We start from the raw sequence: 18,920 nt of genomic DNA on the forward strand, positions 1-18,920 counted from the left end.
ATGACTTAACCGAGGTATTGTTGGAAGAGATAGGTCTTCAGCCTGCGGCGGAAGATGTACAGGCTGTCTGAGCTCCTGATGTCGGTGGGGAGCTCGTTCAGAGCCAGAACAGAGAAAAGTCTGGAAGAGGTTTTGAGGCGAGTTGACCCACGCAGGGTGGGGGTTGCCAGCTGTTTGGCTGATGCAGAGCGGAGAGGACGGGCAGGGGTGTAGAGTTTGACAAGGTCCTGGATGTAAGTAGGACCTGAACCATTAGCAGCGCAGTGCTCCAGAGCTAGAGTCTTGAAGCGTAAAATTTGGGAAGATTGAAGACCAATCGAGCAGCTGCATTCTGGATGAGTTGCAGAGGTCGGATGGCTTTGGCAGGCAGACCTGCCATGAGGGAGTTGCAGTAGTCCAGGCGTGAGATGACCAGTGCTTGGACCAGGACCTGAGCTGCCTTCTGGGTGAGAAACGGGCGGATTCTCCTGATGTTATACAGCAAGAATCTGCAAGATCTGGTGGTGGCGGTGATGTTTGTGGAGAGGGACAGTTGGTTGTCAAGAGTCACGCCAAGGTTTTTGGTGGTTTTTGTGGAGACAACCATTGCATTCTGGACAGTGATGTGGAGGTCAGTGGTGGGGGAGCTCTTCCCTGGGAGGTAAAGTAGCTCACTCTTTCCCAGGTTGAGTTTGAGGTGGTGCGAGGACATCCACTGGGAGATGTCGGCCAGACATGCAGAGATACGTGCTGCTGCCTGTGTTTCAGACTTGGGAAATGAGAGGATTAGCTGGGTGTCATCGAAATAGCTATGATAGGAGAAGCCATGCGAGTGGATGAGGGAGCCAAGGGAGTTGGTGTATATCAAGAAAAGGAGTGGACCAAGGACAGAGCCTTGAGGGACCCCGGTGGTGAGTGGATAGGGTTCTGAAACAGAACCCCTCCAAGTTACAAGTATCAACCTCTAATGAGCACTGCTCTCCCACAGAAGCCTGGCCTGGGTAGTCCGCAGTGCAATTAGCTAGTCAGTAGGAGCATTATAGCCATCCAGAATCTGAAATACTTAAGACAGAAAATCCACATGGCTCTCACCAGAGAGATCAGGTGGATAAAAAGGTTAGCTACAGGAAACACTCACATCAGACTGGTCTCCCCTCAAAAAAAACCCAATACAAGGCGTTTGTACATGCACCAAAATATGAGTCATATTTACGGTTTAGACTGTCCTCCACTGGGTCAAACAAACTACAGACTTTCACCCAGGAGAACAGGGTTCGTGTCCCGTGTGAAAACAAAAGTAATTTACTTTTTACGTAATTAACGTTGTTTAACTTCTGCTTTTTATGTAACTTCCGTGGCTCACGTCAACCTCGTAATTACTTTACCTCCAGCATTTCCGTACATTTATTTACGGTTTAAACGGTCCTTTAGGTTGGAGGTCTTGTTGCTCACATAGATGAGATACACGTTTATATTTTTAAAATAGAAAATATACCAAGACAGTTCTTACAAACAAATGCATGTGAAATGACTGATTTGAAGTAGGGCCTATTGTATTTAATTGGTGTAACACAGTGCATGGATATAAAGGCAAATGTGTCAACTATGAAACAAGCTCTAATCTGCATTGATAATGCATTTCATACCCATCTCTTGCCTTGAGAGCTCAATGCCATTTTTGCACAGATAGGCTTCTCATTACCTTTACAAGCCCCAGGCTCTCTCTCCCTGCCTTTCTTTCTTCCTCTCAGAGAGTGTGTGCATGCTTCTCAGTTTAAGCACCTTCATGTGTGAATGTGTCCATGTATATGTATATTTTGGCGACCAAGCACCCATGCATCTGCTTGTGTGTGCACCATCTCCATATTAGTGTGTTACGGCTGCTGGAGCCGTTCACCCACAGAGTCTCCACTGACCTGTCCTTAGTGCTGACTCAGCGAGAGTTGGTCCCCTCTGCATTATTCAGCGAGCTCAGCCAAGGTGTTAAACAAGAGCACATCACAGCAGAGGACGGAAGCATGCTAAGTGGACTGGCACAAGACACAGAGAATGTAGAGATGTTATGCGATACAGAGATTAGCTCGTAGAAACAAGACTAAAGCCGTGTTGCATTTTCATTCACACCAATATCAACTTTGATTCAAGGATGTAGTGTTAAGACTGACAAATATGTTAGTATGCATACTACATTTATTTTATTTTTGAGTGCTGGGTGCTGTGACTACTATCATTATACAATGTAACATTAGAAATGGAGGAGATAGTTAAAAAAACAAACATTAACCCTATAAAGCCTGAACCATGAAATAATTGCCAGAAAATTATTATTTTTCTAACTGGAGTGTTAATTGAACCTGCTGACAAATAAAAACATAAGGGCAGGGACTTTAACGCATTAATTAAGATTAATTAATTACACAAGAATTAACACGTTAAAAGAATTGACGCATTTTAATCACACTTATTTTTGCACCGCGGAATGTTTCTCACTGGATCAGTTTCAGGCGGACCGATTATACTGGAGCACCAAGTAGCGTTCATGAGTTCAGACAGCAACAAACCACAGTGAACATGAACGAAAAAGTTGATGAGACCGCTTTGGTTGGCCCCGTGGATGATAAGCATGGTTGTGTTGCTATGCAACAAGGAATTCACATATCACCGCAGCACATCGAGCCTCAAGTATCACCTCAATGCGAAACATATAGCAGCTAGCATGGTATTCAACGGTATACTAAAAATCCATATGAAAAAAAAAATTACTTCTCACTGTTCTGAGCTCAATTATTTATATGCGATTAAAATGTGATTAATTTTGATTAATTAATTACCAAGCCTCTAATTAATTAGATTAATTTTTTTTAATCGAGTCCCGGCCCTAAAAAAAAGAAGTATATATATGAATTTGCATATATGAATTCTAATTTGCATCATATTTGATAAATCGGGTCTTTTTGTGCAATTTGTTGTTAACAGTTTTTTTTAACTAACAAAAACATATAAAACCTAATATTTTTAACCAATTAAAACTTTGACCTCCCTTTTAACATTTTCTCAAACATACAAAATATATATTTTTTTCATATAACACAACATCAACCATCGGCTGATGCAGCAATGAAAGATCCAACAGCGGAACCAGCAAATTATTTTTGCTGCATCTGGTGTTTTTGTGCATTTTTTTGCTCAGTTTGTTTATCTTCAACACATTTGCAATGCACATTTTTTTTGCCATCTAAAAATACACAAATGATGTATTTCTTTGAATTGTTCGAGAAATATCTCAATTTCACTCTATATATCCCTAATTATGTCAGTTAAACCTTTATTTGGTTTACCTAAATGAGAAAAATACTTTATTACTGCTTTATTTAAAGCATAATGTTTGAAATGCAAATTTGACAAATTTTCAAATAAGTTGTCATTAATACCTGCTGTATCAAATTTGATACACACATTTTCAACACGGTTTTACTATAAATTAAGTTATGAAATATTAATTCCATAAATTAAGTCCTTTAAATATTCATTTTGAAGTATCAGTAACAATTCGAAAGTTTTTCTTACATTAACTTTTTCAAAATTGACAAAAATATTCTTGAAAAATGACATGTGGGTCACTGACAGGTACTGCATGTATCTGATTGTATACATCAGGTTTTTCAGGGAAAAAATATCACACTGATGATGTAGAGGTCTCAAAAAAATGTGTATTAAATATGATACATTCGGCTTTATAGGGTTAACCAGAAATTCATCTGAAACTGTGAGACAAACATCCACAGATCTCGTGTCACGGTTTCACCTTCTGAGTTGTGGTTCCATCCCAATGCCACTATGACCAGGCTCACATAACATCATGAGGCAGAGCTCTCAGTATGCTGCTATTCTACACTATGCACTGAGCCGTGGCTCCGTCAGACATAGTATTTTTAGTGGAGCTGAGGAGAGATCCTCTACCGGTTACTTCTGTAACGTGCTGTGGCACTTCTGGAGGAATCAAGCATCGACTAGAGTGACCGTGATCGGCCCTTGTGGCCACATCACAGCTGGAATGTGGCGCAGCTGTGCCAGGTGGAATAGTGTTGTAACAGATGTCAATTTGCAGCATCACAACTTATACTGCTACTGCCTCACTGCTTAAATGTTGCCACCACCTGGAGTCTTTTTATCAAGGCCTTAAAGTCCTCATGGCTTTTGTCTGCATGCATCTGCACCAGAAAAAAATTTGCAAGTACTACCTTGGTCATGGATAATGTGAAATGGTTTTTGTGGCAAATTTGTCTTCAGTTTCTAAGTTTTAATTGCAGTTTGGAAAAGAGAAAATTGTGTGTGGGAGGTGAAAGGGGCATGTAATCTCAGAGGTCCTGTAAAAATATAATGTATCTGCTGTTGGTTTCCACCAGAGAGGATGGTAGCATAATTAAAGCAATTTCACCCATTTTCAAGTTGGTAACAACACATAACATCCTTCAGATATGCTTGAGTAAGTATTAACAGTGACATATTAATGTGCTGGAAAAAGTGTACACATGGACATGATGTTTTGAACTTTTCAAACGCAGATTTTCCACCCTAGTTGGCAGAGTGCAGCTCATCCCTCTTCTTTATACCCATTAGGCTAATTTGTCCCCATCCACAGGTGTTGAGTCATAGAGGCCCGAGAGGCACTTGCAAAAAAGCTAAGTGGAAGCTAATGCTAATCAAAGGCCCAAAAGGACCATTGAGACTCACTGGTGTGAAGATGTAAGAACCAGCTAAAAAGCTCCAGTGCCAAAGAAAATGTTGAATGTATTGTGAGTTGCAGCTTCCCAGTAATGTCTTTGTTTTTCTTCTTTCAAATAGATGACAAAAGCAAAGGAATGATGAATTCACAAATTGGGCGCACATCCCAACAAATCGAATGACACGCAGAAACAAACATGCACTTAACTTCACAGATGCACACAAAGCAGTTATTATCTTTGCTTATTTATGAGTGGAAATCAGCCATGCTCTTTGGTGTAGCCTATATGCAGTGTTTGATGTGTTGAGGTATCTTGGGGCTTTGTGGACTTTTTCTTGTTCTTTTCACAGTGCAGTAGCTGCGGCAGTGTTTCCCTCCCTGTCTTTTCACCACCACTACTCCCTCATTTATTATCTGTTCTGTCTTTACATTTATTTTCTCTCCCCATTTCCCTTTGTCTCTCTTTTCTCCCCCTGTTTCATCCATCCTGCTGCCCTTTATCTATACCTTGTCTCACTCTTAATTCTTAACATTTCATCACCTTAATTTTGCCCTTCTCTTGATTTGTCTCTCCGTTCGCCTTCCTGCCCCCCCTCTTACTTGTTCACTGTGACTTGTGTGTAGTTGGTCTAAGAGAGCGTGTAAAGTGTGCTCAGTAAAGAGTGTTTTGATCATGTCTGTGGCTGTTTGTCTAACCTTGTCTGTCCATGTCACAGGACATGCCTTTGTGTCGGCTTCAAAGGAACGTACACACTCTTTCACACAAATGCACTCACACAAAATCCTCAAAATCCTTAAACAGAGGTACATAGGCTTCCCCAAATACCAACATAGCACACACACACTTTCTCCTGCACGCTGTCATATGCTGACCCTCAACAATGAACATAAGGAGTGATGGAAATCGATCAAAAAGCAAAGAAAGAATGAGAATGTGGGGCTGCATAACATGTTCTGTAGGATTACTGCAAGATAAAGAACTCGATACAGAGGGGGGGCGAGCGAGAGTTTTGCACGCATGTACATTTTTATTTGCCCGTGAGTTGTTTGCATGTGGAAAGTCAGAAGTGTGTGTTTGAAGGTGTTTGCGGAGGATTTCAGCCATGAGTATGACTCATCAACATTTATACAATCTTGTCACCGAAGTCAACAAAAAGTTTCAAGATAGCTCTATAACCTCTATATGATAATGTTGCCAGGCAACTATGATATTTCCTGGCAAGTTTACTATACAGTATTGCACAGCTAGAAAAAGTTATAAATACATTTTACATTTTTTTTTTTTACATAACAGTGGAAACAGCTTCTTAAGGTGTGCTTAGACCAAAAGCAAATCAAATTTTTGCAGCCAAAGAACCGGCTCTCTGCCAGGAAAACTGGTTCCAGAGCGACACCAACTCCTTGCTGGTCTTGAACCACGAACCACTTAGGTCAGGGACTAGGGGCAGGATTATCTGACCAACAAGACCAACTAAAACATGTGTCATTCATTTTATTTTATTTGTTGAACTGCAATGTGATTGATAAGTGCTAGGATTAGTGGGCTAGCGTTAGCTTACAACAAATGCTAACATTAACATCTTGCATTCAGTGTTAATAATAACATAATCCCTGTCCATAGCATTTAAAACGAGCAGCACAAATGTGTTGTATCAGTCGTGTTTGGAGATGATATAGGCTCACAAATCCAGGAGCAACATTTGTAAAGAGACAATATAGTCCACTATTGTTGTTATTATGCATGGAGAGTGGAGACTTTTTCTTCCAACAATACCTCGGTTAAGTCATGGTCACCTAACATATATTAAAAATGTCTGTTTTTTTTAAATGCTCTTCTTCTTTAACATATAGCACTCCTTTAGCGATGACAGTTGGCTCTTAAAGTTATGTACTTACTTGATTCCTGTGGTATAAGTCTAGTACCCTCAGGTTGAATGCACTTATTGTAAGTCGCTTTGGGCAAAAGTGTCAGCTAAATGACATGTAATGTAATGTAATGAAACGCATACAGACATAACAGTGACGTAATGACGTGGCTCTCGAGCCTGTGGAAAACCAAACAGGTTTTGAGACGGTTCGCAAGTTGAAAAAACTGCGAACCAGAACCAGCACCAGCACCAGCACCAGCACTAGGACAAGAATGTAGTCTAGCTTCCTGTTGTTTGCACTGCTTCCCACATTATTAAGTCGGCTACAATTTGTAGGTAAAATGAAGATATAATCTACTGAAAATAACTTTTCAGTTTGACTATAAAACCCTTTTCTGTTGTTTGACACACATTCACTATTTTTTATCTGCATATTACTTCTGTTTTAGGCTTTTTCGACACATTTCCAAAGTATTTCTGATTGAAATCCATATTCGTGTTATCCTATGACACTTTTCTGACCACGACTCTGTGGCCATCAAGCTAACGTAGCGGCTCTTATTTGTCCAACGGAAGGGACATGATGCATGTGCTGTGTTCTTGTCTATAATTATATACAGTATATAGGCTTGGCGTTCTTTATAATTCATGGGTCTGTTCACTCCAGCTGCCTCTGCACGTATGTAACACTCAGATGAATGCCTCTGTGGCCTGCCTAATGCACTGGACGACACCCCCACCCCCCCAACCACACACACACTTTTCTTTAAACATGCATTGTCCTTCTTGATCATCATTTCAGCTAGTTAGACTGCAGAGTCAGTGAAAGGTCCCTCCAGTATAACTCTTCTATATCTGCCTTCCACTCCAGAATCCCAATTCCCCACACTTTCACACTGACTGCAAAAAACATGCAGTCTCTTTGCATAAAATAAAGTGATGGAAGTTAATTGGTTTTAGCAGCAAAGGTGGGGCTGCACCAAAATAATCGTCTTAAAGAAAAGAATAAGATATCAAACAGAGGAAGATGAAAGGAGATAGAGTAGCAACGCACTATGTTTTTTGACCATTTTAAACTTATTATTATTAACTCCTTAGAGACTGAGTCAAACCTTGGTCACACCTCAGGGACCAGGATTCAACTTTTTAATATTTCAAAATATGAGACTATAAATCAAGTGTCCATTTGATGTAAAAGAAAGAAAACATAGAGCTTTTAGTGTTTCTGTCGTGGTCAACAAAAAGAGAGGGAAGCAGAGGTAGAGAAGATGCTGCAGGATGGAGGGAACAGAGCAAGTGAAGAAGAGAGAGGAGGAGAAATGTGGGGCGAGAGCCGATGCTGACCAAAGCTGACACCCCTCGGCATGCAGTGTTCACCTCCAGGGTGTATGCGTGCATGCGAGTGTGTGTGTGTGTTTGTGTGTGTGTGTGTTTTTCATGCCTCTATGCTTGTGTGGGCGTGACTGAGAAACAAGGGAGAATATTTAAAGCTGATTTGTCATGAGAGAGTGGCAAAACAGTGGAGCCAGCACAGGCTTTGATAAGCAGCATAGTGATACACACACACATAAATGCGCGCGCACACACACACACACACACACACACACACACACACACACACACAAACACACACACTCACAGGCCTTGAGCTAACATTTAGCCAGATGGAAAAGGCTTTGCTTATTTCTCAAGGGGGGGAAATACTCTGAGGGTGCAAGGACAGCTTCCTGCATCGACAACAGATAAACACATACATACCCACACCCATAAAATAGTGACTAACAGATGTGAACATACAGACCTGTACACTCTACACACATGATAAATGACATTCACATAAGCACATATTTGCACACAAACACACACATACAAGGACACACATGCTCACAGTGTTAAGCAGCTGTTTTGCTGCTAATGGGAAATGTTTACACTCTGCTTACACTGCCAAACACAAATGAATAAACAATTCAACAGATAGCTAAGCATGACAGCAAATAGGTCTGTAATAATAATGATAACGAAATGATAGCAGACAATTTTTTAAGTCAAATATTTATATTAAAATTGTTGTTAGAGCTGCTTCTTATAGGATTTATTTATGTCAAAACCCAACTGGCTCATAACTCCTCACTAAAATTAGATCCCTGTTCACTAGGCCCAGTGGTTGGGACGGTTACAGTCTCAAAATATAAATGAAGTTGAGGTTATCAAATGTTGCATACAAACAACTTTGCAGCACGCCGACTGCTTTGTTAAATAGTCTTCGCCCTGATATGTCAGACTTCTTCAGACGCTTGTCTAACATTCAAAAACATTAATTGTGGGGGATTTTCTTACTCTTTGGTCCTGTCATTGAAATGTCAATGAACGCTCTGTGTACTAAAAAGGTATTCTTTCCCATTATAATTAGAACAATATTCAACATTTTTGGAAATGCACTAATTAGCTTTCAGTTGCCAGGCAACCAGCAGAGACTCGAGGCAGTTATTGCTTCAAGCCAAGAAATAGTCCGGCTCTTGGCCCCGTGTTTGCAAATTGTCATTTTTATAACTTTTTGGGTTTTTGCTTCTATGAGTGATATTAGTGGTCAGTGGATTGGTATTTATTTTTATTTTTCCTTTTTTTAATTTTTAAATATTTTTTCAAGTCATTGTGCTAAGCTAAACTAATCATCTGTGGCAGCAGCCTTCCATTGATTGGACATTTATGAGAGTGGTATCAATCTCCTTATTTACCTTTGCCAGAGAGCAAATCAGCCCATTTTCCCAAAATGTCAAACTCTCCATCAAACAATGTTGCAAGGTACCGTAAAATATATTTTTATATAAAACTGATGTAATTTCTAAGTTTTAAAATAATTTCTTAATCTTCAAGAGCATCGAGTTCTTATCCATGACAGTTTAAAACAGCTATTTTTTAGACAGAAATTGCGAATGCCACCAAGAAGGAGAACAGCAACATGGCGTGTCTCTGGGGAGTTCTTCACAGCTGAGAGCGAATGTATTATATGAGTCCTGTTAGCTAGTGTCGGGGCTTATGAGAATTCATTTTGAGCAGATGAAAGTCAGACAGGATATGTTAGTCGGGATGGCAGATGTAGGAAATGGGGTTGCCTTGTTATAGGTAATGTCCTGTGGGAGCGTGTCTCTGAGTGAGAATGTATCATATGCAAACTGTCACTCAAGAAAAAAAAGAGTTTGCTTTGCACAGAATAGAGTTGTATTAAAAAGAGGTGAAGTTAATATTAGGTTGTGTGTTTGCACACCTGTAGCATTTTTAATTAGGAGGGAAATATGGAGTTTAATATATCGTTAGTTGTTTCCTTGTGACTTTCCTCCACAGAGATATTTTCTGGTCTCTGATGCACTCTGGTTGCTGGGTGATTAGGAGTGTGATTGGCACTTGGATCAGAAATAGATCTCAGAGCCACGAAGAACATCACACCCCGGCACTGGAAGTGGAAGAGCCAAGTTTAATTTGTGACAGTTTACCTACACACACCTCCTGGCAGACGTGCGTCGAAACAAATACAATCAGGAACTTTTTCTCGCAACTTCACACCCACAAACACTTACATCACACAGTCAGGCAGCATTATTGTCACGCTTCTTTACGTGTGTGTTTAAATCTAGGGGTGTGAGTCAGACTGTCAGTGATATTATCAGCACTTCTGACATCATCTTGTTTCCTGAGATTGCAGAACTTTATGTCAAGTTCAGAACAGACGAGTGTTATGTGACTGCTGTATAACAGAGGTCCTGTATAACACAGGATCTAATGAGACTGATTCTTGAAGTTTTGTAGCTATGATGGATACTGCAGTGTTTTGTTGCTATGGCTTGTAAGAGAGCCATGAAAGGCTGATGAAACATGAAGAGTGAAATTAGTGCATTTAGAAACAGTGGTATTTATCCGTGAGATACAAGGGACTGTTTATTTCATCCTGCCTCGACTACAGAATTTCAAACTGCTATTCCAGATGCACCATTACACTCCTGTAAAAATTTGAATTCCTACCTGCAACAAGTCTTTTTCTGCTATTAAATTGCAGTTATTTATTGAAATACCTCATAAATACTTAATAAAACACCACTTAGCGTTTTAAATACCTAAAGCACGCTTCAGCTTGATAGGAACTGTGAGTTTTTGTGCATTTCCTTTGGTAGGAATTAGAAAAAAAGGGTGCTGAAACAGAGCAGTAGTGGTTACAGACATTAATGTTAATGATATTGTGTGTGTGTGTACCTGACAACATGAGTGCTCTTATGAGATGAAAACAGAAGGAGGAGAAAAGAGTGGGCGAGTGAGAGAGACAAATTAAACTTTATTTGGAATTTGGAGGCAATTTAGTGGAAGAACATGTCTTTGCATGCATGGTTAGGCCCAGTAATAACAGCCTCTCATAATTTCATATATTTCACTCATTTCATGCCAACCCTGCAATGATATAGTTTGGATAGTGACACATTCTTCTTATTTTTTGTTGTTGTATTGGCCCTGTACTCCAGCAAATTGGATCTGACTGGCTGTGAGGGTAAAGTGCTGACTTTGCTGACTTGATGTTCACGCCCACATGAAATAAACAAAGCGCTTTTTATACAAAGACCTTAGATTTTAGAACAGGGTCTCTGCAGGTTTCAACAAGTCAAATTTAAGAAGTTTTAAGAGTTTTTAAGACCATAATGAATTCAATTTAAGACCCATTTCACATCCATACTGGCAAAAAAAGTACAAGACCCAAACGCTGTCCAGACTGGGTCACACTGGACCTCGATGCTCCAGATCCTGATGTGGAACATCATGTTGGCATTTTATAGGGCTGGGCGATATGGACCAAAAGTCACATCCTGATATATTTAGGCTGAATATCGATATAAGATATATATCCCGATATTTCTATCGCAAACTGCAAGCAAATGTTCAGTCAAAGTCAAAGCCAAATATTACATGTCACCAGTAGTTTTATTGAATAAATTGCACATTTTAATTATAAAAATATCTTAGAAAAAAATAGCCTATGAAATTAAATAGGCCAACATTTTTCTGAAATAAATATATTTATATGAGAAAAGAATAATGAACATTACAAAAGAACTAAAAATGACAAACCCTAGTAAGGGCAGCATTTACATATAAAGAAAGAAAAAAATGAACTATATCGATATATGCCATATAGTTCACATTTAAAAATATATCGATATATCACCCAGCCCTAGCATTTTATGACCACTTTGTTTTTTCTGATTAGCCATGGGATTCCAATGCCTTGATGCCCAATATTCCAAGTTTCAAAGTTTTCTTGCAGAAGGTGCAGTGTGCTTCATATATGTTTCCATCCATGGCTTCAACCATGCATTAAATTGTTCGTTCTGGAGAAAAATCGTTGAACTTGCACTTACCCTTATTACACAAGTAATTTGGCTTTGCTGTAGGCTTGCATTTTCTCCGCTGCTATGCCAGCCTGTAACACACCGCGGATACCCTGTAGGAATATCAAATTATTTGGACACATTAAAATATGTGTAAATGAAGCAATTAACGTCCTCCTGATTGTCATACACCTTTTGTCCTCTGGGGTAAAAAATGACCCTGCCTGGTTTGACCTGTTATTTAAAGCATATATTATCCATTCTGTGTTACACGTTCAGTCTTACTTCAGTCAAACACATTCCCACAATATTTTTCCTTCATTTTGGAATTTAGGGCCAAAAGAAGTTGTTTACATGAGAGTATACCCTGTTTTTGAGTTTTCCTGCTGTTTGTGATTAAAAAATTGGGGCTATTTAAAAAAAATCAATGATCCCTAACACATACTAAAACACACATTATAGCTAAATGTCAGTGTGTTTCATTCTAGAAACAACATGTCACTGTGCTAGTAGTTGCACACTGCACCTGATATCCAGCTATCCCCCAAGGTTTGAGATCTGTTCAGGATTCTTCTCAGCCCGAAGTCCATTTTAGTCTTTTACCCAAAATTATATTCTGATACACAAATTCAGACCCAAGACCCATGCTAATAGAACAGCACCTAACCCGGAAAATTGAGCACATAATCCATGGATCCGACAGGTCCCAGGTCGGGTCTTTGGTCTTGGGTTGGGTGACCCCATGAAGACCTCTACCTATCACTCCTGTGCAAAGCAGGCAGACTTCTTTTAGCTGCCAGTTTTTCAACACCGTCAATTCTCTGGACTGGATCTTTAATAGAAACCTCTTTTCTAATCATTGGACCATTTGCATGAATTTGCAATGGTGTCATTGACACCGCTGCATGATTTATGGTGAGGTCAATGAACTCACTGAGAAACTACATCCAAAAGAGCCGGGTGCTCCTCCAGAAGATTAACATATTTTCTCATTTTAGAATCTTCATTCTTCTTAATTCTTTCTGTCTCTAACACACCGTCCTCTTTCTCTGTCTCTCTCTGTGTTGATAGGTGGCCACAATAGTTTTTAATTATCTTAAGATTATCCTTATTTTTTTAGAAGATTTGTAGAGCATGATAAGCCTACCCACCCCACGGCAAACAAATGCATGAGCTGTTGGATGCGTCTCTTTTCCAGTTGGATAGAAACAGTTTTCAGTGTCCAGACAAAAACAATAAAACAGGCAAAAACTTGGACAAACATAAAGAGAACAAATCTGATAAAGCAGGATGATGGGAGTTTGGCTGCTAAGCCATGTGCTGGCTCCAATAAGTTCACTGGAAAATGGAACTCTCTTTGTCCAGCTCTTCTATGTATAAAAATCTGTCTTTTGTTGCTTAACTGCAGTGAAATGATTCCTTACACAGAGTTACACATTCTCTCTCTTCCTGGTCCCAGCTTCGGTAGTTCAGAGGTGGAGATCAGCTACAGAGCAGCAGTCCTGTAAGAAGCTTTTTCTATCAAATACTCTTTAGCTGATTGATTGCTGAAACAATGAATTTCAATCTAGATCGTCCACTGGAACAATCTCTAAATCTCTAGGCCCTGTGCTGCCCTCTGATTATATTATTTTACTACAACAATAGCTGTACCATTCTGAATCATGCAAACTTCACAAGCAGGATATCAAACGACCTTTTAGTGAATAGAAAGAAACTCATTAGCTTAGTTACTAGCCATCTCCAGCCAGTTGAAAGACAGTCTGCAGTACTGTGGAGATGGGCTCACAAAAACAAAGCCAAATTAATAGAGGTAACCCAAAGCCACACTAGAAGCAAGGTTTTTTCTTGTTCTGAGCGTTCTCATCTTGCACAGGCACACTGCTCACTTTCTCTGTTGTCCTAGAGAAGGTTATGTTTCTTTTGATACATACTCGTGCTACACATGACTGAAATTGCACTTGGTGTTTACCTGACAGAAAGGATCATTGCTAATGATGGACAAAGTAGTTCTCTTTAGTGTACTGAATAACTAGAATTCATTCATTAAAATATTTGTTCAAAAGGTTTGTTCCCTGAATCGTTCAGTGCTTAACCGGAGCTCAGAATGCACAAATTCCCTCACACTGAACTGAAGCAGAAGTGAAGTCCTCCCCTATTATATACAGCATGTATATTTTGGTGACACCTGATAATTAAGTATAATATATGGGGCTGCTTCCTACTTTGACACTTCACGCCATGAGACAGAAGAAGGAGAGGGGTGAGCTTGAGAGAGATGTTTTGTATATTACACATTTCACCATGCATTCTAAACTAGAGTTGTGAATTCCCAGAGGCCCCACGATAAGATTTTATCACTATACTTGAGTCACCATACGATATAATTGTGATTTTAAGCATTTTGCGATATTGTGAGTATTGCGATGAAATATATTGTGATTTAACTGTTTAACTGCATTTTGTGTCCACAAAATTAAATTCAATCAAGAATTGTTTTGGCAAATAAGATAAAATTCTCAGTCTATTCATTTCACTTTAGTCTTTTTATTTCTCCACAATGAGAGTCAAACCCACAGACTGACCAACAAAGTATTCAGTCAAACTGAACTCAACTGATACCAAACATGCATGGACAATAACAACTGCAGCATTTGATCAAACTTTCCTCAACTTGAAGCTTCACTGCTTTAATGAGGGTTTTTTTGATGAAACATAAAAAAAGCCTAAATTTGCAGCGTTTTTTCGACAACTTCCTAACACAATATCTTGGTGCCTATAGATTCCTTAGATCTTCTAGTTTCATATGATACCAGTATCTCCAGTATATTCCTAAAAGTGAGAAAAACAAAAATGGCGAAAATACAGACATGAACACAATACTAATACAACGAAAAAAACACGAAATAATTGGCAAATATCTATACTTGGTGGCCATGAAACGATATAATATTTTGACGCAAAATATCACAATGCTATTAGGTATAATTTTTTTTTCCCACCTCTAATATTTATATACTGAAATTGTAATTCCTGTTTAAGTTTTGGCCAATTTGTTTCTGCATTCCAACTGCTTACTTGAATTGTAATTCCATGTGCATTTTTAGTGCTTGATTCATTACTTGAATAAGAAATAACCATTCAGTACATTTGTAGCTGGATGGATTCTCCCCCCCCCCCCACCTCTATACTAAACTACAAACACATACAATGTCGTTGTATCATTGCAGCACCCTTTCCTGCATCAGTTGTGTATTGTCTGTCTTGAACACTATCCATTACTCCTGCACACAAATTTGAATCACTCACTAAGTGCATCCCTGCACGATCTCCAACAGCTGACTGAGAGTTCGACTGAACTGAGACAGGAAGTGATTCGGTTTACTTAATTCCAATAAAATATTTGTCTTTTTGAATGGAACTTTTGAGTATAACACAACACTAAGCTTTGCATTTCTGAGGCAATAAAAGCACTTTATATTTAAACACATGATAATGGTCACACACACACACACACACACACACACACACACACAGAGCTCTGTTCCCCAGTGACCTTCATGGGTGAAAGTTCCTGACACATAAGCACTTTTATGACTGAATGGACCTTTACAGTCAAGCTTTTGATCAGCAGAGTGGAATAATTCCTTTACATACAAACTCTGCATCAACACACACTCACAAATGCAAACAAACGCACATTGACACATGCATAAATGCACAGAACTGAACTCTCACACACAAAAACATGCATACACACACACACACACACACACACACACACAAACACACGCACACACACACACACACAACACAGAAAAACATGCATACACACACACACATACACACACACACACACACACACACACACACATAGGGACAGTGTTAATTGCTGGTGCAAAAATTTGCAGAGGGGTTGACTCCTGCAGAATGACCGATGAGACAGAACTACTGACTGAAGCAAAGCAGAAGAATGCGAGAGAGAGGGAGAGATGGTATAGGAATTAAGAGAAGTTTGCACCGACGAGGTGGAGGAAAGGGCCAAAGCTTCATCATCATCTCCCAGGGGTGCAGGCTGCGGTGGCTTGATTATGCATTCAGCTCTCTCTCGCAAAAAACACACAGCGCTCAGAAAATACAGCCCTGTCAGCCTACTTCAGCACACAGCCTGACCTTACACTGTGTGTGTGAGGGTTTCTTTTCTAATTTTCAGGAAGTCAGCAGTAAAATGATGAGAAAAAAATGAGTACATTTTGTTGTGCAAATACAACGGTGTTGAATAATCAGGATTAGACATTCACTGTGTGTTATTATGATGTTAATCAGCACTGATGAGCAATTATTCAATTTCTAACATGACTTTAAAAACCATTACGGTTAACAGAAGTAGTCAGTAAAGCAATGAAGCTAATAAGCAGAGCACCCATGACTGGTTATAGTAGTTACTCTAAAATTATTTGACCACCCTTGTTTTCTTCAATTTCTTGTTAATTGGAATGGCTGGTACAACTAAAGGTACATTTGTTTCAACAAATATAATGATAACAACAAAAATAGCTGATAAGAGTTTAATTTAAGGGTTAAGAAAACAAGGGTGGTCTAATAATTTTTGCCATGACTGTATGATGGATAGGTCACTCGCTAAAGTAATAGTTCCATGGAAGAAAAAAGTGTAGGGGTGTGTGTGTGTGTGTGTGTGTGTGTGTGTGTGTGTTTAAGCTTCTAGTAAAGTAGACAGAGCACAGAAACAGTAGATACATTGTGTTGTTGCTGTTTTGGCACCACAGTGCAATGTACGTGACAGTAAAGATACACTGTTATTTAGACACATTTCTAAGCATACTTCAACAGAGCACAACATGTTTTATGTGACATGCACAGAACATGTCATACACATATTATTTCCTGTGTTGACAAGTTTTACTGCAACAGTTTGTGGCCCACAGTAGAGATGTCAGTTCATCCATCTGTTGTTCTTATGAGCTACTAAACAGGATGTGACTCTTGGTCACTTGAGGACTGAAGAAGCCAAATGGTTTTAATGAATCACTAATTTGCTTTTGACCAACATGCTGGTTCATGACCAGTTTTCCTCTTCAATGTGCTGTTGGTAGTCATAAGAGAATCAATATGAATGTTTTTGTTGACCCCTTGAGCTTTTCTCTAGAATCACCATCAGGCCTGATTTTCCTCTTTTACACAAGATAAATCAAAATTTAATGGGTATGAAAAGGTCAGGCTTTTACTTTGAAAGACTGATAGACAAACATATCCATAAACATCCACCAAAACACAATTTTTCAGCAGATCAGCAACCAAGCATTCTTTAAAATTGGACCCTCACATACAGTCATGAAAAAAAAATATTTGACTACCCTTGTTTTCTCCTTGCTTTCTTGTTCATTTATTGCCTGGTACAACTAAAAGTACATTTGTTTGGGCAAATATAATGATAACAACAAAAATAGCTCATGATATTTTAATTTAAGAGCTGATATCCAGACATTCTCTTATCACTCTCTCCTATGAGCTATTTTTGTTGATATCATTATATTTGCCCAAACAAATGTACCTTTAGTTGTACCAGATATTAAAATGAGCAATAAACTGAAGAAAACAATGGTCTAATATTTTTTTCCATGACTGTATAGTCATGATGCTATCACTCAAGGAACAGGAATAGCTCCTCACTGGGAAATAAGCTTAATCACTTTCTCGCCAATAGATGAGAAAATTGATAGCACTCTCAACTGTCTAAAGACTGGAAAAAGCTTTCCTTGTTGTGTCTAATGGTTGGGAAGCTGGCTAATTAACACATTATATATTGTTTGTCTAAAAACAAACAAAAACACCCCAAAGAGTATGCACAACAAACTGTAGTTTTAGGTGGATATTTTTGCCTTCAGGTGGAGCCAGGTTAACCGATTCCAGTCTCCAAGCTAAAGTAACTGGCTGCTGTTTGAAGTTCATGTTGGAGGGATAAATATGGGATCTGCTTCATATTTGAATTTAACATCAAGAAAGTGAATTAGCATGTTTCCAAAAACTATTCTGTTTATGCATTATAGGCTAAAAACTGGTGCTGGAATAAACTTCTTTTTTTGAGTTTTCACGTTATCATTGAACTAAAATGTTACATTTTTATTGTTTGTCTGTGCTTGTTTTTTGCCCCTTTCATAAAGGTTTATTAGTTGTTTCTGCATGTAGATTGGCATTTAGTGTGTACCAGCTGTTCTGCTTGTGTTTATTTAAACTGAACTAACTAACTGATTAGTTGTAACCACTAACAGACAGCAATCGCCTCACCACAGACTTGTACCGCAAAGAAGAAAACATCACAGTCACGGCAGTGGGCGGAGCCATCCACAGCCCGCGATACCCCAACGCTTACCCCCGCAATCTGCTGCTGTCATGGAAACTGCTGTCGCCACCAGGGAGCCGCATACACCTGGAGTTTGACGGACACTTTGGCCTGGAGGAGGCTGAGAATGGAGTGTGCAGGTAAAACATGAAAAACTTTTGGAAAGATAGAAAGAAAAAAAGAGAGTGGAGTGATGGAATTCAAAAGAGAGGATTAGAGCAAAGTAGAAAAACAGACAAAGGGAGAGAGGGATAATACCTCAATGGAGGGAAGAAGGATGGAGGTACAAAGCACAAAGAGGAGGAAGAATTGATGAATTACAAGCAGCTGTAAAGGAGAAAAGTCGGATGAAAGTTACAGTGATTAAAGAGTGTGAGTGAAGAAATGATGGAGAGGGCGTTTTGGAGCGACAAAGAGGAGAAGAAAAGTTTATGGCAGCGAAGTCTCAAGTTGAAAGCACGTAAAACAGGAACAGTAAAATATGTGAAAATGATTTGTTAACGCATACACCTTAGCACACCAACAATAAGCTGTGATTGAAAGAATGTGAGAGAAAACGATATGAGATGGTGTTGGAGGTGGAAGCACTATGAGAGAGATGGATAGCTGAAGTTTGT

At 39.2% G+C, this 18,920-nt stretch overlaps 1 protein-coding gene across 1 annotated transcript in view; it reads left to right on the forward strand.

Annotated features, from left to right (window-relative positions):
- Positions 1-18,920, forward strand: part of pdgfd (platelet derived growth factor d) — a 92,442-nt gene that overhangs the window by 41,185 nt on the left and 32,337 nt on the right. The window contains exon 2 of the mRNA XM_059332148.1: positions 18,233-18,443. Coding sequence (XP_059188131.1) covers positions 18,233-18,443 — 211 coding nt within the window. The remainder of the gene's footprint in view (positions 1-18,232; positions 18,444-18,920) is intronic.

This window comes from Centropristis striata, chromosome 4, assembly GCF_030273125.1.
Source record: "Centropristis striata isolate RG_2023a ecotype Rhode Island chromosome 4, C.striata_1.0, whole genome shotgun sequence".
Taxonomy (NCBI): domain Eukaryota; kingdom Metazoa; phylum Chordata; class Actinopteri; order Perciformes; family Serranidae; genus Centropristis; species Centropristis striata.